Raw genomic sequence first — 22,030 nt, 5'->3', positions numbered from 1 at the left:
CCTTGTGCATAGAAGAGCCTGTGCCCATCTTCCTGCATGGCTGAGTTCTGCTTTTTACTTGGGAACCTATAAAAGAGTACTTGTAAATATAGATCTTACTCATATTATTACCATTAAATAAATAGAAAGGAACTGTTTTGCCGTTTCTCAGCAGGCAGGGACTTTCATTTTTAATATCTTCAGCAGGAGGGAGGTACAGTAAACGCCACACACTCAAATAATACTTAATGCAGCATGCAGTGCCTTAGAATGAATTCCTGCCTTTCGGGCAGTGAGTCTATGCATTCTTAATTTGCCACTCCTTCCTTGAATGGTGACGGTCCCCATGGAGTGAATGTTGTTGAGAAAATGACAGAGTCTACAGAATGACTGCTGTGACATCCATCCCAGAGAGGGAGGGAAACTGACAGCCATCAAGTAGCCCCTGAGCTGCCTGGTAGGAGATCCTGCTCAGGCTGTGGAGGCAAAATGGCAAAATGAGGGTACAGAAGTTGCAAGAGGGGGCTGGAGAGATGGCTCAGAGGTTAAGAGCACTGGCTGCTCTACCAGAGGACCTGAGTTCAATTCCCAGCAACCACATGGTGGCTCACAACCATCTATAATGAGATCTGGTGCCCTCTTCTGGTGTACAAGCATGCATACAGATAATTGTATACATCATAAATAAATAAAATCTTAAAAAAAAAAAAAAGAAGTTGCAAGAGGTATGATCACATCAAGGCGATTACGGCTGCCCTGTATTGCAGGGTTTAAGTGTGTTGAGGTCTCTCATACTGAAATTGATTAAACTCCTGATGACCATTTGTCAGGGATATCAGAGAAATTATCAGAGAAATAACTACAGCTGTCTTCTTCTTATAACATGTGAATACTCTATGCTCATCAACTGGCGGGTGAGGGATTTAATCCTACTCCACCTGAAGAGGCTACCCTGCTCATTTGAGGGTCCACCAAACACTAGTGGATTCTTAAACTGTACTGCACATTTAATTTGCCACGAGAAGTTTAAAATGGCAAGCTAAGGCTCCACCTTTGGAGACTCTGACTTCAGTCTGCTGAAGTCCACCAGCACTTCAGGATTTTTCTCAAAGCTAACTAGAAGTGATCCTAACACAGAGAGTTTGAGAGCCATTAAACTGCTGTACTAGACCGACAGCTGGGATTCCAGACAGTGGCGTGGACTCTAACTGGACTAAGAGGTGATGTTAAACTATTACTTTGACTTTCTTTTAGTTCCACATTCCTTACTCACTGTGGAAAAAGAGGACATTTTTATCTATTTCATTATTTTATCATTCTCGGCTAGGTGACCAGTCTTCTAACAATGGAAGGGGATTTTCTTTCTGAGACGTGAGCATTGTTAGCATTCCTTTCCCCTGTTTTAATGGCAAAGCCACCCCTCTGTGAGGGAGCTTTTATATCTTTCAGGAAGTGTGTGGCACCAACAGCATTTGGATGGTGGTTTGTTCCAGTTGCCTTCCCTGTGAATCTGGCAGCTGCCTCCGCTTGTGAACACACTGACAAGGATGAAAGCAGCTTTCTGAGCTCCTCCCCACGATTCCAGAAGTCACTGTGTGACTGGAGGGGCAGTCATCTGATGGACGCTTTCCTTGCCAATCTGTGTGGATGTCTGTACTTCTTGTATGCCTCTAAGAGCTGGCTGTTTTAAGGGTTTGCTTAGGAAGAATGTTAAACTTAACCCTGGGCATCCACACTGTCTCATGGTGTTAACCTCAGTTCCAACCAGTTTAGACCATGTCCCCTTGTCACTTTAGTCATACGGCAAAAAGGTGATGATGGACACAGACTACAGCTGCAAATTGTACTCCGGTTATTAATTTTTCTCAAAGATGTTGCTAGGATATCAGGTAACACATTTATTGGTGAGGTTTTATTTGCTGTTAGATGTGGGAACAAATGATCACAGCAATGTATGCTATTCTGAGGGAGGGATAAAACACAATCTTTTTTTTTTTGAGGTGCAACATGATCCAGCAATTTAATTTTTTTTTAAATATGAAATTTCTTATTTCTGAGATAGAAATTAGGTTTGGAGAGATGCTTTGTAGTTATCGTGATGCTATCCGAATTTCTAGTTTAAAAGACAACACTCACCACCCTGTGTGCATTTTGAGATATATCACCAGTTAGAACATACTCAACACAATTGAGAGAAATTTGGGAAAGTCTGGATTACTTGTGAGCGAATTAATTGTTCTTTTCCCTATCTGAGCCTGGATATAGGGATACACCCATGGTTTTGCAAATATTAGTGGAGCTATCTATATCATCTATCTATCTATCTATGTATCTAAATACATATATATGTAGATATTTGATTGGGGAGTGCAACAAATCAGTAAGGATCACAGGGCACACGTTAATGACAAGTCACAGGAGGTGGCTCCATAAAGGTTGTGAAAACTAGTCTCTCATTGCAGGAATTGGATTGGGCCACCCGTGGCCCCCCTTCTCAAACACAAATATTTTCATATAATAAAAGCCTGTTTCCTTATGCGTATAACTCAGCTTCCACCCCTGCGACGACGCCACCATTTTAAACGGATTTGCTGTGAGGACTCCCTCAGCTCTGCAGGTTTTTATCTCTCCAGCATTCTATCTTGCAGAGGTGAAGAATCCCTCTGGGGTGTCACTCTGGGTGAGAGGGACAAGAAACACCCACTAGGACCCAACTCGGCAGCCAGCGGCCGAGCATGCGCTGAGAGTTTGTGCAGCTGGCCCTGGCTGCCGCGGCTCCCTCGTCCGGACTTGGCGAGGACTTGGGAGGGACAGCAGCGTTGGGAGGTGGCTTAGCAGAGACTTTCCAGCGACTGCTGCCCGGGACTTTTTTTTTTTTTTTTTTTTTTTTTCCTTTTCTTTTTCCCAGGAGTCAGCGACGGCGACGGCTGGGGAGAGTAAGACAAGGAAGCGTCTGCTGCGGGAGCCAATGCAGCCCTTTGGCTCTCCGGGAGGAGCGTCCCTGCCCGGATGAGTGTCCGCCGTGTGTCCCTGACTGTCCCCCGGCGGGAGCGCGGCTCGGAAGGTGAGTGGCCACAAGTCCTGCATCTCTTCTGCCCGCGGTCCGCACAGTCCACCCGAGTGGCTTCTGCTCTGCACCGTGCGTCCTGCCGGGGGCGCGCAGCCGTGGTGGCTTTGCCTGACCGCGCGGGCTTTGTGCTTTGCGGGCGGCGGGGACCTTAGGGTCGCAGCGGCGTGCGGGGCCCCGAGGTTGGGGGTGGTGGTGCGTGAATGACCTGCCCAGAGTGGGCACAGTCGTACCAGCCTCGATTCCCCGAAGTTCCCTCCCCGCCACCCCGCCCCAGGCTCATCCATTATTCCCGGACGACAAACAGTGTTTCTTACATTCTCCCAAAGAAACCCTAGTCCCGGGGCGGAATGCTAGTTCTGCGCTGCGCCCCCTGTGGCCCCTCGAGTTCACACCCGGGCTGTGCTACTGGGTGGTGGGGTGGGGAGCGCGGAACTCTCTCTCTCTCTCTCTCTCTCTCTCTCTCTCTCTCTCTCTCTCTCTCTCTCTCTCTCTCTCTCTCTCCCTCTCTGTGTGTGTGTTCATCTGTCCGTCCATCCGTCCGTCCGAGAATGGGGGTAGCAGTGGAGCCTGTGGCATCTCCAGAGGTGGGTGTGTGTGTGAGTGAGTGTGTGTGTGTGTGTGTGTCCGGGAATGGAGGTAGCTGTGCAGGTGTAACATTTAGGGCAGTTGAGAGCAAGCTGTCTCCTGGGAGAGGGCAAATAAAGTCTCAACAGAATAGAGAAGGCCCCTCCGCAGGTCTCCTGGGAGCCACCTTCATTCATCCGGAGATTCAGCCTTTTCTCTTGGCAACAGGTGTTATCTGAAGCCACGTTAGAACTTTTGGGAGCTTTGTTCCCTTTATGACGCTAACAAATGAGTTTTGATGAGGCGATGTCTCGAATAAACTAGGCTTGGGGATCCTGGGGACCCAATCTGAAGGCTAGCCGAATACAGGGCTGGGCTGGCAGAGGGGCGCACTGGCTGTGAAGTTAGTTCTCTGCGTACCCACCCCTGCAGATCCTGACTGCTTTGCCTGGGCCGGTAGGATGTGGTGAAAGGATGGGGCTTCTCCCTCCGGAGATTCACAATGGCCAGAGAAGATTCCGTCAAGTGTTTGCGCTGCTTGCTCTACGCCCTCAATCTGCTCTTTTGGGTAAGTCTACACTTCGATCATTCCAGCAGGTGGGCAAGACAGGACCCAGTTTTCTGCACCACCAGAGAAGGCTCCAAGGGGCATGGCTCAGCATTAATTAATGACGTGAGATCACATCCTCTGTTTTTCAGAGAAGTAAAATTTGACCTTCTTAAAATGCCTTTGATCTAGCTCAAGTTCCATCTGTAATTAGAAGGGAGGGGGGAGTACACTCCTGTATACAAGTGCCAGTAACATTAGACATGAAACTAGTCTATGAGATAGAAATAAAGACGCTGGTAGATAAGACAATTATGACATACCTCCTGGGAACTGCTACTTAGCAGGACTTTTAGAGAACTGTGCAAGCCTTATAACTTTTCTTTACGTCTGTGCCTATAAAAATTGGTTGGGACAAACAGTCTTTAGAGGGATTCATACCTAGAGAGTCTATCAAAAGTCTGGGTAGGTTTTTAAAGGGAATTCCATACCGTCTAAAAGGTGGTTTCCACATAACTGTTTCTAAGTTGGGATGTTTGGGTTTTATGTATGCTTTTGGAAAGAAAAGACACAGCCATTTAAGGATACAAAAATACATAAAATTTAACAAGCCCATGGAAATTATGCTGTATGAATTACTGACACTTCATGCTTTCATAAAGTGCTAATACTGTATTGTTTATAATACTTAGGAAAATATAAATACTAAAACTGTGAATGCTGCTTCAGAAGGCTGTCATATTAAGCAAATTCCCTTTTGCCACTTTTGTTTCCTTTCAGTAATTTATGTTCAACATTTCCTGTTGGAAATTTTAATGTGCAGCGTATTTCTCTGTCTGTCGTCTGCCCAACAGCTATTATATCTAGTCTCTTGAGGATGACATTTTTGTTAAATGGCTCCTTTAGGACTGACACCATTCTAAGATGACAAGTTAAGTCATCTTTTAAAAAGTCAATATGAAAATTAAATATTGAGTAGTTACATTCACGTTTGGAAATATGGAATCACTAATCAGTCTTACTGTACTTTTCAATTCCAAAAGGACACATTTTAAAGCAGGCCTTTAAATTGCCAATTTAATATCAGGTGTTAAGACTCTGAACTCTGTTTCTTCTAAAATGTGTAATTATTAGTGTTATTGCTAGGTTTTGGACTTGCCTATATTATGCATCCTAGGGACACATTTGTTACTGTTACAGTTTCTCACTAAAGGGACCTTTATGGAGGGCCTGGTTGAACTTCCTTTCTTTGTAAATCAGGAAATTGAGAGCCAGTTAAATGGTATGTCAGAGGTCAGCTATTCCGACAGTGGTGCCAGGGACAGGACTAAGCTCCCTGGCACCTAGACGATGCCTTTAGCAGGCAGTCTTTACTCACCTCTGAACCTCCGCATTAATAAGACCTTTTGTTGGTTGTTCAATGAAAAAATAAAGTACTGTGGAAATTTCTTAATATTTTTTTCCATTGGGGAAAAATACCCAAATCATTTTGCAAAGATATTGCTCTTCTGAATAATGAAGTTTGCCTAAAAACATCCTTCTCACACCCCCCCCCCCCCTGCTTTAACCATTTGCAAGTCCCTTTATTCTACCAGGGACTGCAAAATGTTATTCTTTTACTGTTAGCCTGCCCTTCAACTGTCTGACTGTGGGAGTATGTATGTTATGATTTGCTGTTTATCTAGATTGTTACCTGTTCTGTCTCCAGCCCTTCTCTCCCCCTCCAATATCTCCTCTGTAACAATTCAGTATGTGCCCCTCCCCGTGTTTTGATTTGTTTTAGACAGAAGTACCATTTATTTATTGCTACCTGCATGAACCTATTCATATTCATATACACGCATGACTTTTCATTTCACTGTTTTGTAATTGTCATAGACATGAAGTTGCTTATACCAAAAATATGTGGTGACAGAAGTAACATGAAGACAAAAATGTAGCCAACAGCAATAAAATATTAAAATGCAGTCTGTACAAAATAGTTCCCATATAGTTATTATGTGTTTGACAGGTAAACTTAGTGCCTTGGCTTTCTAGTTTTTAAAATAGATAAAACGCTCCTGTATTTTTAGGGGTGTGGTGAGCATTTAGAACAGTGGCACATCAGGACTGTCTGTTTAGAAGCTGTGTGGCCACTGCAGTTACCACAATCTTGCTAATCTCCTCAGGGAGACAAACAGGAAGTGGATTGTTACTATTCCTGGTAGCAGGAGTGGTAATTATTATTGTCCTGATTGGAACTGCTGTTACTGCCACTACTACTATATTTTTGATCCAGTAACCTTGTTTGAGCATTCTACAGCTTAGAAACAAAGTCATCAATGTACGTTACGATTTGTATGAAGGTATCCCTTGCCACCTTCTTAGGAATACTGTGCTTTTCAGTCTTGACCAATCTGAAAATTTAAAGTATTATGTTATTATTCTTTTTTTTAATCTCTCCCAATACCTGCAAGAAACACCACCTGCATACATAGTTACACATAATTTTGATGCACTTTCTTGTACTTAATTTTGTCCTTACTGAGGTTTCCCCCCTTGCTTGTTAATTTTGTCTGTTGTTAACACATTAGTGAAAGATGTTTTTATAGAATTTTTTTTTGTAGATAGGTATATGTTCTTTTATAGCACTGACACTTTTTGTCCTGGTTATTTTCTTTTTCCATATAGACTTTAAGATTTGTTATAGTGTGTGTGTAGGGGGTGAGGGGTGAAGTGTCTGCTGCCAATACCATAGCCTGGTGGGTGGACATCACAGGGTATGTGGATTCAGTTGAACTTAGGTATTTAGGCTTGTGTGGCAAGCCTTTCCTGACTGAGATGTAGTGCCAGCACTAGGATTTTTTTTTTCATTCAGTTAAAAATATCTGTGACCAGGCAGGATGGCTCATGACTCATGCTTGCAATCCTAACAATAGTAAGGCTGATACAGGAGGATTGCTGTAAATTGAAATTCAGCCTATGCTGAGATCTAAGCTAGCTCTTGCATACAAAATGCAACTTTGTTTCAAAAATAAAAACAAATATCAGGTAAGAAAAAAAAGATTATTCTAACTTTGGGAAAGCTGGCAATACAATAATATAAAGCAAAATATTTTCCTTTGTGACCAGCTTCTAGGAGGGCTTGTATGTTCTCTCTAGTTTTCATCACAGCCCCATACTCAGCTTCTTTTCACCTTCTTCTTCTTTTTTTTTTTTTCCTTTTTTTTGAGACAGGGTTTCTCTGTATTGTTTTGGAGACTGTCCTGAAACTAACTAGCTCTGTAGACCGGACTGGCCTTGAACTCACAGAGATCTGTCGCCTCTGCCTCCTGAGTTCTGGGATTAAAGGTGTGCACCACCAACAACCAGCTCTCCTTCCTTTTATTTTTTTAAATGATTTATTTATTTGCTTATTTTTTTTGATAAGGAAAGCAGTGTTCAGATGAGTTCAGTAACTTAGTAACTCTCTCGGAAGCATCAGAACAGGAAGTCCAGGTCTGGGAGTTGTTTGTTTCTGCATATGTAGAAAATAGAAAAGTTATACTGCTGGGAACCACGCTGAATGCACTTGCAATGATGTCAAGAAAACACAGTGGGGAATGTAAGCTATTCCACACCCTCTTGAGCTGGCCTCTCAGTCCAGAGCCCGCCTCTCAGTCCAGAGTATGGGAAAATCACCTGAGCAGTGCTGCTAAACTTCAGGCTCAGCTCCCCTTGTGAGTGTGCATGTGCATGTGTGTGTGTTTCTGTGTGCGCATGTGCATGTGCACATGCTCAAACATGTATTCTGGAATTGAACTGAAGGCCTTAGACATGCCAGGCAAGTGCTCTGCCGCTCAATTATATCCCTAGCTCTCAACATGTTAATGACGACCCTCTGTCACATATTGGTCTGAGCTATTCCCTTTCTTCACCAGCAGGGGCAAGTGCTGGCTACTAGTTACCGCTGGCATTACAAGGAGGACAAAAAGATGGGGTATCTGCATCCCATTTCCTAAATCAGACTTCACATCCTGATGATGGAGAAGGGATTGTTTCTCTCTCTTTTTTTTTTTGCAAGTTGACACACCTTCCCTTGCCACCCATAGGGCTCCAAAGTAGAACCTTTTACGATTCATATTTTAAATCAACAAACTTATACCTTTTGAGTATTGCATTGTCACTCAATCCCCTTCTCCCTACAGTGATTTTTTTTTCTTTCTGCAGAAAACAATACATCCTAATTTGGAAAACCTAGCCCATGTAATTTTTGTTTCGCTACACTCAGAACTGAACAGTCTTTAAGGAAAAGCATAGATCTTGACTTTTGTAAGATCTTTTGTTAAGTATGAGGTGTCCATGTGTTTAAGAGGAAGACAGTCCACAGGTCCTCAGACCCCAGTGCTCTGTATTCTCTTCATTCCCGAAGAGCTGTCACTCTGACTTGCCATCTGCTGAGTGTCTTCCTCATTACGGAGGAGCTTGACTCCGCTGCCGGATGCCTGGTGTTGCATGGGTGTTGTGCAGCTGTGTGGGTGCAGCTTATAGGAAGTGATTGATACTGGATCTCTGCTGCTTAGTGCCCAAGACACCAAAGGGGGGTTATTATCTTTATCTGAAGCGTCACACTCTTTCTGTTCGAAGGGCATGTTACTTGGAAAAAAAAATGAAAGTTTTCTTCTGTTTTAAAAATGACTGTAGCTTTCTGATATGGACACTGTCCTTAGGTGATGTGTGTCTGTGCCTGTATTATAAGTAGGAATAGTATGATTTCCTTTAGAAAGTTTAGGAAAATGACAAACACTCGTATTTCACAAATTGTATATTTGTAATTTTCTAAAAGTGTGATACCCTTTCTGTAATGTTTAGCCTCCTTTTCACTTATCATGTGAGTGTCATTGGGGCTGGCTTACCATTTTAAAAGATGCTAAGGGTGGACTTTCCCCGACTAAACTTGAAAAGAGACCTAGAAGAACTAAAAGGTGAGCTGGGGTTTAGGAATGGGCTGCGAATATAGATGAAGCAACAGGAGGACCGGAAGGAATTCCCCTTGCGTTATCTGGACATCAGCATGTGTAGCGAGATTTTCTACCACACGCTCCTTAAAAGGTTGCCCTCTTGGCAAGTGAGAAGAGTTTGCCTCCAAAATATAGTTATATTTTGTCATGGCCTTGAGTCCCTGCAAGCTTCATGGAATGCTTTTGTGGAGTAGATGTAGATTCTGGATTACCTCCATTCCTACTGGAGACAGGAACATTGGGTCCTTTACCCATCCTGGGACGGTAGAGTTGACTGCCCCAGATTATCAACTGTAGTGCAGATCGAAACCTTCTGCCTTTCTTTTGTGACTGTATTCATTCTCTTGTAAACCAGTGTGAGTCTGAGAATGGTGATGTCTCCGCTAATTATATCATAACACTGGAGACTTAAAAGTGAGCCTCTCTGGTCCAGGGAAGGAAAGTCATTGTAAGCAGGGAGAGATGATGTATGAAGACCCTCATTCCGAACTGTTGTTCTGATGCTATTGATTACCACTTCTGATTGATGGAGTCTGTGCTTAAGTTATGCCCTTAGGTCATTTCTCTATCTTTTCTGGCCATTATTAACATTATCTGTTCTTTGAAGATGTTGACAAATAGTCTTATCTGTGTGTTCTCTTTGTTTCTGTCATCTACTCCTACAAGAGAAGCTGAGAGAAGGTATGCAGGGCAGGGGCAGAGGTATCATGGGGACATGTAGCTTTGGCCTCCAAACCAGCAAGAATTTATTTAACTTTTAAGTAAATAAAAAGTCAGTTTTTTTTTTTTAAAAGAAGCAAAGCTCTTGACTCACTCTCAGGATTTACAAGATGAGTAGATGGAGCTTCTGAAAGCCTGGGTGCTTTGTCTGAGTGTTCTTTGTGGAGACAGGAGAACTAAGATCTAGACCTTGCTGACATTCTGTCATTGCTAACAGATTTGACACACAAAGGGAAGTTCAGGAAGGTAGTTTTGGACATCTGTCACTCTTGCAAAGAATCTGTGCCACTGCCATGTTCCATGACTTATGCAAACAGTTGAAGAATTTTAAAAGCTTTGTTTTTGACAGTGGCCTAGTTTGTGTGAACTATAGATATATGCTTCATAACACAACTTAGAAAATGTGGATACATGCACAGTTCCAATATACAAGAAAAACTTGACTTAATACTCCTAACCCCCATAATTATATTCCAGAGAAATTGGACCATGTTCTCAATAGAACACATTTGATATTTCTGATTATTTGAATCAGAATAGTTATGTCCCTGATTTGATCTATATGTGCAAAATTCATAAATTAGAATAATATAGTATTTTATATGCTTAGTCAAAAAGAGGAAATATAAGTCTAAGACAAAATAAAAACTAATTTGGAGAATTCACAGAAAGTACCACAATTGAGTTAAGAATATGAGTTGTACCTGTAATTTACACTTCTAAGTTATGTAACGTCAGGGTGACTTATTGAAGAGATTCAGTCTCTTTTTTGTTTAGTTCCTTGGTGTGGCCATGTTCTGTTTGCACCTTCTGTTATGTTCCTAACTTCCATGAATAAAACCACTCTTTGAGGACGAGATGATTTTCAGGAAGTTAAGCCATTTATTTTCAAAGGTGCTTGCTTGCTGTGGTAGCCGGCTTTGTGTTGATATTTATTTTGGCTAGTGTTCTGGGTGCAATGTTTGCTAGACACCTGTCAGGGTAACATAGTGAGACAGAATAGACTGTAAAGTTTACAGTTCGAAACATTCCTGTCCAAGTTTCTAACCTGCATTGTAAATCATTACATTGTCATTTGGATGACATCTCCCTACAGAAATGTCCAGCATGGGAAGTTTAGTTCTATTAGAGCATCTGTCTTTTTGCTGAAGATCTCAGCTTGCTTAGAAAGCAGAAAACATTTCCATCTAGTTTACTTCTTTTTCCATTTACTCACCTAAATGGTATTTGGCTCTACTGGGTATGTACTCTTCAGATGGGCAGGTAAAATAGGAAATGAGACAGAGGCTTCCCCAGGACCGTAGCAAGAACATTCAGAGTGCTGTGGGTACAGAGGGAGCCTGGAGACAGTCTTTCCCCTCTAACTGGTGTTTGGGCTGGTGTCCAAGGAGAAGTGGAGGTTACTTTGCTCCTGAGGACTGTCATTGTGGGGCAGAGGCAACTGGAAAAGCAGACATGGGACCTTGGGAGATGTGTGTGGTGCCCTTTGCAAGGACTTCCATCATTGTTCAACTGTGGGGAGGAGCTGGCAGCAAACAGAGTAGAAGAACTAGGTTAAGGAGTGAGTAAGAGTGCCTTGTGCGATCTCTGCAGTCATTTGAACTTCATTCTTTAGAAGGGAGATAAGGGAAAAGGCAGTAGGAGTTAGGGAATGGCATAGGGACAGCTATATGCTGAAGCATGCCTGATCCTGTATTGTGGCATAGGAGTCTATGAACTGCAGAGATACCTTATAAAGATGACATCATGACAAGAGAGGATGGGGGCTTGAATTAGTCTGAAGCAGCAGGAAATGGGGAGGGTTTTGCCAGATGCCTCTCAGGAACCATGCAAAGGATTCAAAACTAATTAAATGTCCAGCGAGGAAGAGGGAGAGGTTCGGGCTCTCTGCCAAGTTGCCAGTCGATGTGATTGAAGGGTTCATTATTCCATTCACTAGGCTTGTAAACACCATGAGGAGGACAAAGGAACAGAGCAGAGATCAGTTTTAGACATGCTAAGATTGTGCATGGCTGTCTAGTGGCTCTGTGTGCTGTCTGCCTGGTAGACGTCCACAGTCTAGATTCTTACATTGAGAAAGATTAAGAGAAACTGGTCAAAAGTGATTTTGTTTTTATGATGATTTAAAAGGGGGGAAAAACAAATATTGTCATAACAAGTGTCATTGGCTGAAAAGCTACAGAAATGGGATTCTAGTTCCAGTTTAGAGTTCAGTGGCTTCCCATTGTCATCATGGTCAAGGACACACACCACCAGGCAGCTTCCAAAGCTATTATCTGACTCTTGCCTGCGTGTGCCTTCCCACCAGGGGTGATTTCCCTTTCCTGAACTTGTCTTCCACTCTGGAACACCTTTGCTCTTCTTTTTGACTGCAAAGTTCTTTTTGTCCCTTTCCTTCCTAATTAACTTGACATTGCTCTTCAGATCTCAGCTACCTTAGAGAAGTCCCTTTGACCCTGTGGATTAGGTCAGGCAACCCAAAAGGAGTTGTTAAAGCATCTTTTACTATTTCTTTCCTGTATGCACATTCACACCTCTGATGAGTTGGTGATATGTGTCCTCTTCCTTCAATTAATTGCATCTCGGAGATAGTGTTAGTTTCTTCTCATTAGTGTGTCTCTAGCACATAGCACAGTACCTGGCCACGGTCATTGCATATTCTTTGAATGGAATAATGACTTCAAAACCAATGCTTTATTCATCCTGTCATTTAATAAATGTTCAAAAGAAATGAATTTCTTTTTCTCTTTGTTCCTCTCTCTCTCTCTCTCTCTCTCTCTCTCTCTCATTTCTCTCTCGTTCTCTCTCTCTGTAGAAAACTGTGTCTAGTGGCAACAACTGTTAATAAGTTTTACACAGTAAGACTGTGATGTTCAAAATGAACTAAGAAACATAAGGATGAGTTGGACAGGTGAGAACAAGGAGCAGATATGGTCAAAATGCATTATACTAGTGTAGGGAATTCTCAAAATGATTAAAAAGTAAAAAGAAAGACATTTAAAGATGGAGATCTGAAGATTATTTCATACTTTGTAGAGCAACAAAAGAGTTCTTTATAGGTGCAAAATAATTTAAAATAATGAAGTATCCTATCTCTGTGACATTTACAAGGTAAAGATCCACATATAGTCAGGTAGCTGTGAGATGAAAGATATGGAATAGAGATTTGTAAACAATGATGAGATGGTAAATTTCCCCACTGGCTTCCCAGCAGAGAGCCCTTTGCAAGGACATGAGCTCACCTTGGAGGCTACATCTAGAGAGCCAGTTTCCGAGGTCAGTGTCTGCATCAGCTCAGACTCATTACCATCTTAGATAACCCTTTCCTCAGCATTAACTCTGAAAATAATGGATGTTCATCAGAATGCCAGAATTGTTAGAAATCTGGTTAAGTCATACTTAAACATACTATGTTTAAGAAAAACAAAGACACATTTTGAAAAAGTGTTACAAGGAGTTTTCCCGCCAGCCTGGTCCCACAGCTGCATCAGCCCCAAATAATACAGAGACACTGCATTAGCTATAAAGCTGTTAGCCTGTTACTAGCATTTCTTATTGGCTAGCTCTGTCTTAAAATATTAACCCATTTTTATCCATCTAAGAGTTTCCACATGGTTTTACCTTACTGGAGAGAGGGTCTGGACTGCTGTTCTTCCAAGTCTCTACATCTTGAAACTCTACTACATCTCCCAGAATCCTCCGTGTCTCCCAGTCCCACCTATCTTGCCTTTCTATTTGCCAATAGTGCTTTATTCATTAACCAATACGAGAAACATATTTACAGAATGCTATTTCTCATCATCTGCTCTTTTCTGTCTAAAATAAAAGGGTTTTAACCTTAACATAGCAAAACATATAGCAAAACAGTTATCAAATAAGAACCACAGTTAACAATGTTTAGTTAATTAACATTTAGCAAAATTTAAAGAAAATATTTCATCATCTATCCTATCTTTGTGAGTCTAAAGTGCTATATGTAATTTATCTTTAATCCTAACTTAGGAAAACTATAACCATAATTATCTGTCTTCAACTCCATCAAAAAACCACAGAAGGATAATGTATAAACTCTAGAAATGACAGAGACATCTCGCTACCTGGTCAGTCACCTGAAGTTTTTCTGTAATGTTCCATCTTCAGCCAATAGGCCATATAGTGTGTCTGGCAGACTTTAAACTGTCCACCTGTATTGACAGTTTGTCAGTCACTTCTCTGTGTCCTGCAGATTGTCTGGCAGACTCTTCCATGAAGTAGGAACCTTGTAGTACTATACATCTTGTTTTAGCAGTCACTTTCCAGTGGGTCCTGCATGTCCAGTTTATACAGCATAAAGTCAAACAGTCCAGACAAGAGCAGTATCTTGCCCAAATGGCTAGTCTTGCCATATTGAGAGTAAAATTTATAATGTGATATGTGAGGGTGACCCAGGCAAGGAGGGAATAACACGCCAGGCAGATAGAGCTTAAATGAGGAGTTTATCTAGAAAGGGAGTGAGGGAGAAGGGAAGAGACATAGAGACACTGGGAACAGAAGAGGAGAGACGGGGAGAGAGAAAGGGGAGGGGGTTGTTGGTGGCTAACTGAAAGCAGGAGGGAGAGAGAGAGAGAGAGAGAGAGAGAGAGAGAGAGAGAGAGAGAGAGAGAGAGAGAGAGAGAGAGATCGGTCATAAGTGGGCAGGGGTCTGACTTTAAAGGGGTCCATTATACCTGCCTGCAGACAAGTACTCATGGAATCTTTGGCTGACCAGAGTACTGCCTGAGTGCATTCTGCCAAGTGACAGGGGCAGGCCAGCATAATGCCTGAATCCTTACAGTTTTTCCTTGCATTTTTGAGTTGTGAGATTTTAAAACACTAATAATTTCTCATTACTCAATGTCTGAAATTGCCAACATAGCCTCCTCCACTTTCAGGTAACCTTCCCGGCAGGGCATGGCTATTTGTTACTGCCTCTCAGTCATAGTTAAATTTCATCCCCAATTCACAGCAGAGCTCTAGAAAGTAAGGGATCTTGAAAATACATTGAATTTGTATTCATACCTAAAAGAATAGTCAAGTTCTTAGTATTTTAAGACATCTGATCAATGTTTCTCCAGTTTTCTGTGAATTTCTTTGCAATTGATTTGTCAGAGTTCAAAGCAGGTAAGCATATTACATTGGGCAATCTCTTGAACTCCTTTTAATATTTAATAGATTTCCCTTTCTTTTTTAAAATTTATATTGCAATATCTACTTTTTATAAATTGAAGAAACAATTTTGTTTGTTTTGTAAAATAATCTCATGGTTTTGATTTTCCTTACTGTATCCCAGAAGTGGTGGTTAGAGCTAGAACTTGTAGTTTGTGGTCAGTTACTGATGCAGTTGGATGTTTAACTGGGTTTAAGCTTGACTTTTTTTTGGTAACAATACATATATTTCTGGCTACCGCTGATTGCTCAGATCATGAGAACTAAAGTGTCTGATTGTATCTTTTATTGAACTAGATGAATCGGGTGGGTCTCGTATCTGCAGTCTGATATTTCCCTGCTATACATCCTTCTTTCATGGCTACAGTGATCCTCAGCCCAGCCAATGAATCGGAATGACTGTCAATCTGTCACACCAATGCCACTTTGTCCCTACTCCAGGGCTGGTTTACTGTGGGTTCAGGAAATGTTTGAGTCCTAGGTGACTCTAATGTACAGACAAGGCTAAGAACCTCTGATCTGCTAATTTTGTCTGGTGTTGAGGAATTTCCTGTATAGCACCATTATTTCAGGAGAAGTTGTTAAATGGTGCTACTGCAGTATAATGGCTACGTGTATAACTAGAAATTCTGCTTTTAAAAATCTGACTCAGTCTTTGGTTCTGCCTTTACTTTGTATAAGAAAAATAGAATAAGAATAAATAAGAGGTTCATGTCATTTTCTGAATAGTCATTTGGGTGTTCATCGTGCTATAATGATCATCCTTGAGTTTGGAACATATTGATGTTTCAAACCATTACATTTATTATTATTATTATTATTATTATTATTATTATTATTATTATTCTAATGTTCACTTTGTTTGGGTTTTAGTCAATAGAAGCTTTTATGGTAGGTCCTGTAACCTTTTTGACAATATTTAATTGTTCAGGAACCATATTTAACTGCTTCATTGTGTTTAAGAATGATGATTTTAAGTTCATCTTATAGATTTAAAAATTAAGTTGTTCTTAGGTAATTTCTTCACTGAACTTGATAGCACCCACTTAAAAGTTCATTTGTCTGTATCTTATTTGCAGATATTCTATTTAGTGTATGTGTGATTACTAAATGGATTAGCCAGATATTTATGGTACCAGTAAAATTCAATAGAAAGCCAACAGGTTATTAAGAAAAGCATGAAAATTATATAGCAAAGTCTCCATTTACGGTTGTTAACCTTCAAGTGAATACTGCATAAATCTCTGGTAACCAGTTTGTTATTTCTTCTCTTTAGTTAATGTCCATCAGTGTCTTGGCCGTTTCTGCTTGGATGAGGGACTACCTGAATAATGTTTTGACTTTAACTGCAGAAACAAGGTTGGTCTATTGAATTCTTTCACTTGCTCTACCCAGATCCCAACTTTTAAACATCTTTGCTCTGACCTGTTCATTGAGCTCTTCTCCTCCACCATTTGTAGAAGACATTTTTCTGCACCAGCAACTTATTTGCTGAAATTTACATTTATTATCACATTTTTATTAAGGAAAACTACTAATCTTGCAGGACATCAGGTAACAGTGCATTTGCATGGACAGTTCTATGGTTAGTAACAAACCAGTTGTCTGTCTGGCTTGTCCTTGTCTGTGAGTGGAGACTTTACTATGTACCACTCTGAATCACAGTACGGATCAAGTGAGAAGAAACCTTTCGAAAAGTCTGTAATACAGCAGAGCGTACAAGCACTGCACTGAATAATGGCTAAGTTTCATTATGATCACATCACAGGCTCTGATTAATGACTTCATATGTCCTAGCAAAAAGTCCCTACTTTACCTTCTCCTGTTCTCCAGTTTTCCTATGTATTCCTGTTCCCCTCACATTAGAAAATGATTAGTTATCAGAAAGAAGAAAAGTGCTGTAGAGACTCCGAGATCAGAGAAGAGGTCAATTCCCCTGGTTGGGACCTTGGTTTCTATAGGCTGGTGCTTTGGAGCCTATAATTAAAATGTGTTGGGGAAGAAATGCTAACACCTACATAAAAACCAAAACAAAGATAAAATAAGCAAGCAAATAGACACAAAGTGACAAGTCACCAGCTTTTGAAGGATGATAATTTGCAGAACCACAGCTCACAGTGGCATTTGTTCAGTGTCTGGGTCTGGGGAGCATTTTGGTCTTTTGATAATGATCTATTTATCTTGTGATATGATCTTCCTCTTTTAGGGTAGAAGAGGCAGTCATATTGACTTACTTCCCCGTCGTTCACCCGGTCATGATTGCTGTTTGCTGTTTCCTTATCATCGTGGGAATGTTAGGATATTGTGGGACAGTGAAAAGGAATCTGTTGCTTCTTGCATGGGTACAGTGTTTATACCTTCTCTTTATTATACTTAAAGAATTGCATGATAACGCATTGCTATGAGTCCATAACTGTATTAGCAACTCCAAGAGGTGGTCATAACAACATCCTGTCAGACCGGACCTTTCTTTCTATATGAGATGACTTTGGCACAAATATGTGCAGAGAGATAACATAGACCATTTAAATATTTCACTTCTGCTCTGTTTTTGACAATATTTTGTTTTGATAATATTTTTTTAGTGGTATATTCCCTCCTCCCTTCAGGGTCAGAGTTCCATCATAATGTAACCTCTCTCTTTCAAACAACCCACCTGGCTACCCTATTTAGAAATTCAGGTGGTGAGACGAGATGGATGGTACATTGCCATCCCCATACTGCCTTATATTGTCTGGTGGGTACAAGAGTCTTAGTTTCCTTAATCTAAATGTTTTATTCTTTTATTATTTTGTTTTTGTTTTACCTCTGAAAGAGTTGTGCCAAATTGCTTCTTAAATTGATTTTACTTCTTCAGCTTCTATAATTAATCTTATAAATAATGATGGCTAACTTTAAAAAATAAAAATGAGAGTCAATTAAAATAGTTTACACATGCATTTCTAAAAGAATACTAAAAGTAGCATTCTTGTGCCACCAGGCAGTGAGCCTGCTCACATGTAAGTTGCAGCTATCAGAGACTGCAGAGAAATTAATGCATCGACTATGTTTCTTTCTTCGTAGTAGGTTTCAAAATGAGTAGTTTGCTGGCTAACTGGATCTTTGGGCTGAATGAAGGAACTACTTTTTAGCACTTAGAGTATTTCCATAAGGCAAAAAAACTCCCAGCATGACTGACTTCAAGTTACCCAGATGACATCACCGAATGCAGGACTGGGGAGGAGTGAGTACAGATTGGCTTACCACAGCCAGCTTGCTCAAGTCTACGCTTGCCAGCCTCCCAGCCATGCCAATTCAAACAGAATCTTAGTGTGAAGCCGAATTAAGCTCTGAATGTCACAGCCTTGAATAAATTATCGGTATGTTCCTTGGAGAGTATCTCCCAGGTTGGAGAATAGAAAACAAAAGTTGTAGAAAATAAGCCATGCTCATGGAATGGAAAATGTGCTTAGCACCCTCCTTCACACGTGGGCCCTAGAGAAAAGGAGAATGGTAGAAGGGTTTCAGAGATTATGGTGTTCTTATGATGTCTTTAAGACACTTGGGGAAGTTTAAGAACTCATGTGCTTGACTTCATACACGTCTCCTATAATCTGAATACTGTGAGAATGCATTTCAGAGGTAAGAAAACCACAGCTGCCTTCCTAAAAACCACAATGATAAAATGTTCTCTCAAGACCAGTTTCTTTTATATCCAGTTTCAGTGTGATTGGTATCTTCTGCTTCTTTCCAACTTTTACTCTGGATTGTCCTTGGAAAGTGGTATGAGGTGAAGGGGGGGGGTCCAGGTATACTATGGAACCACAAAAACTTTTGAGAACACATTTTAAAAACCATTGATGTATCCCATTAGGCTGTCTCAATGCTAGCAAAAGAATCCAGTAGAGTAATTCAGTCTGCTCCTTGACATATTTGACCCAGAATTGTGAATGAGTGTCTAGTTTGTGATGTAGGAAAAGGCCTTATAATACACAGTGGCATGGAAGACTGAGGTCCTATAGGCATTCACTTATTCATTCACTGATTCTTTAAATATTTATTGAGCTTGTAAATGCTACATTTTTTTTCCATCAGAACAATGCACATGGTAGATGGATAATTCCACTGTTCTCTGATAAGACCTCTATTAGGGCTTGCAGTGGGTACTCTGAGTTCAGAGAGGAACAGCTTCAAGGGCAGCCTTAAAGGTCAGCACAGGTCTAGGGCTTTAGTAGTGATGTTGAGCACATCCTCTTTATCGCCCTTTCCTGCCTCCTCTCCCTTTTATGTTTGCTTGTGTTCTTTTTTCATGAGGCACCTTTGAGCCATCACTGCTTAGAGTGGTGCCACCTACATCTTGGTTCCTTCTCTGTCAACTCTTTGGTAGTCCAGTCTTCATTCTCATTATAGTTGCACTACTCACAGCAAGTTTCTAGACCTTCCTCTGTGTAGACCCAAGCACATCTCCATTGCTAAAAATAAACTGTGCTCTTAACTCCCAGTGGTCCATCACTCCCAACTAATATGTATCTGCTGTTTCTCAAGCTGTTTATCCCGCAGCTTCCTCCCCAAGCTTCCTGTGTCACACACAGCCAGTCCCTATGGGTCTTGGTTCTCCAACTGCAGGAACTCAGCCCCCTTTTCTGCTCCTTTTCGGTTAGCTCTTGTACAAGCTCTCAGGATGGAGTTTCCTGCCTCCACTATTGCCTATTTTAGCCCAGTGTACTTCAGTTAAGACAACACAACCATGATTGCATTAATCCTGTTACGCTCTAAGACTCTGATAGTCTCCCCATTGGGAAGTGAAGGTTTTACAAGCATCTGGAACGTGCATCAAACCCTTCTATCTTTAATCCTTCATCTGCCAGTTTTAGCTTTCATACCTACTTCATTATTCTCTAGTTAAGGTGTATTTTCTAATCTCTGGGGAGTTTTTCTTCTCCCTTTCCCTGCGTTTATTCTTGTCTCTTTAAGAATTCTTGCCTTAACCCTTTTGTCTAGCCATTAGTGTTCCATCAAGGCTTATCTGAAATGTTACCTCCTGAAATAATAGTGACAATAAGAAAAGTAGTGATATTTCTAAGATGCTTCTCATGCCAGACACCGTAGAGTTCTACTACTTGCATTTTGCTGTGTTACTGTATAAATACTGACTTTTCCTAAGTTTTTTTTTTTTTTTTTTTTTTTTTTTTGTAGTGTGTATTGCAGAATGCAAAACATTTTAGCAAACATGGTAGCAGTGGTCTCTGACAACTAAATGTTAAATGAAGCTTAGAGAGCTCAGTAGCCAGCCCAAGGTCACTGAAGGGTGAGGACTATGGCTGCGATTCAACCCTCGGCGCTTCTGATTGCCAAGGCCAATTCTCACTAGGCTTTTTCTCCAACTTGGAATTCCAGTGAGTTGGCCTGGTCATAAATTTCTTATTATGTAAAATCAGTCAAAACTACCATACTTTGTTCGAATAAATGTTTATTAAGCACAGTTACAGTTACAGTCACAGTCATGAAAGGCCATGACATTAAAATGGCGCTAGAGAGTTGCCAGCACCTTGGACTGAAGATGGACCATGGGATACTGTGAGAGTAGATGGATGAGCTTGGCTGTGGGGAAGGTTTAGATTACAGAGGGAAGGGCTTGGTTAAGGGGGAGGGGTCAAGTCTGGAGAATATGACATTGTTAGGTCTTGAGTAAATATTTGTGGAACAATCATTATGGTTTCTTCTTTGATGCCTCTTTGCCTTTTATCCTAATTGGGAAAACTAACTGGAGGTTCATTCTTTTTTATTTAAGATATAAATATTTATGTATGCACAATGTGTTTCTCTAATTTGTCTGTCTCCCTGTATTAGGACTTAGTTCAGTTTTCTTTTTTCTTTGTAAGTCGTATAAGCCGGATTAGTGTGAAAAAGCAATTTTGCTTTGCATTACTTTTGTCAAAACCACTAATATTTCTAAGAGCTGATGTGTCTCTTGAATAGTTACGAAAACAGGACCTGTGTTGGACTGGGATCCCATTCAAGTAAAGTAAAAGTGTCATTATCCAACTGTCCAATTTAAAACAATTTCAGGGTCTCCTTCCAAACAAACCCTTTTAACCAAGCTGTCCCTGCCATGCTCCACCCTAAAGACACTAAACCAAACTATCTGTAAACAAACAGGCTACCTATTAAAAACTTCTGATGAATGCTCATTAACATAACCCTTGTATTGAATTATTGGTGTATAGATGCAAGAGTATTTAAGGTTCCCAATAAGACACAAATTGTATAATTAAATTTAAGATAAATAATGGATACTTTTATGTGAGTATATAACATGAAAAGTTCAGAATATACATGTACCAAAATATTACTTGTGTGTGTGAGGTTTAAGTGACCATTCTGTTTCTGGACACCTTACTCTCTCTGATTACAAATGTTTCTTCCCTCCCTTCCTCCCTTCTTTCCCCTCCCCCGGGGCAGGGCCTTGTTTATGTAATACATGCTACAGCCCAGCCCTAGATTTGATCTTAATAAGTATGAAACTACCATAGAATAAGAACATATCTTTATATTTCTATTTTTTAAAAAAGACTCATTTTTATGTGTGTGAGTATTTGACTCCACGTACATAAGTGTATTGTGCGTGTGCCTGGTACCCGCAGAGGTCCAAGAGGGCATTGGATCCCCTGGAACTGGAGCTACAATCAGTTGAGAGCCTCCATGTATGGGTTCTTGGAAACAAACCGAGGCCCTCTATAAGGGTGGAAAGTGCTCTTAACCATGCAGTTACTTCTTCAGCCCCAGGAACATATATTCCTATGAATAGATTAAGAGTAATTAAATTCTAATTGTGAGAACATACTCATTTCTCATAGGTCAGAAATAATTGGGAAAAGAAAGTTGGACAGTGGTGACTTTCCAAGTAATTTCAGTGACACAAATTCCTTCAGCATTCGCAGGGAAATTGAAGCTAAATGGAAATTGGTTTTAAGCTTTAGATAGGTACTCCCCAAGGCTTTACTAGTA

At 40.8% G+C, this 22,030-nt stretch overlaps 1 protein-coding gene across 1 annotated transcript in view; it reads left to right on the top strand.

The window, feature by feature from the left end:
* Positions 1–2,893: 2,893 nt before the first annotated feature.
* Positions 2,894–22,030, top strand: part of Tspan12 (tetraspanin 12) — a 62,244-nt gene continuing 43,107 nt past the window's right edge. Inside the window, exons 1-4 of the mRNA XM_051175733.1 lie at positions 2,894–3,043; positions 4,046–4,181; positions 16,320–16,402; positions 17,250–17,385. Coding sequence (XP_051031690.1) covers positions 4,116–4,181; positions 16,320–16,402; positions 17,250–17,385 — 285 coding nt within the window. The 5' untranslated portion in view covers positions 2,894–3,043; positions 4,046–4,115. The remainder of the gene's footprint in view (positions 3,044–4,045; positions 4,182–16,319; positions 16,403–17,249; positions 17,386–22,030) is intronic.

The sequence above is a fragment of the Phodopus roborovskii genome, unplaced genomic scaffold, assembly GCF_943737965.1.
Source record: "Phodopus roborovskii unplaced genomic scaffold, PHOROB, whole genome shotgun sequence".
NCBI lineage: Eukaryota > Metazoa > Chordata > Mammalia > Rodentia > Cricetidae > Phodopus > Phodopus roborovskii.
This window is presented reverse-complemented; position numbering and strand designations above follow the sequence as displayed.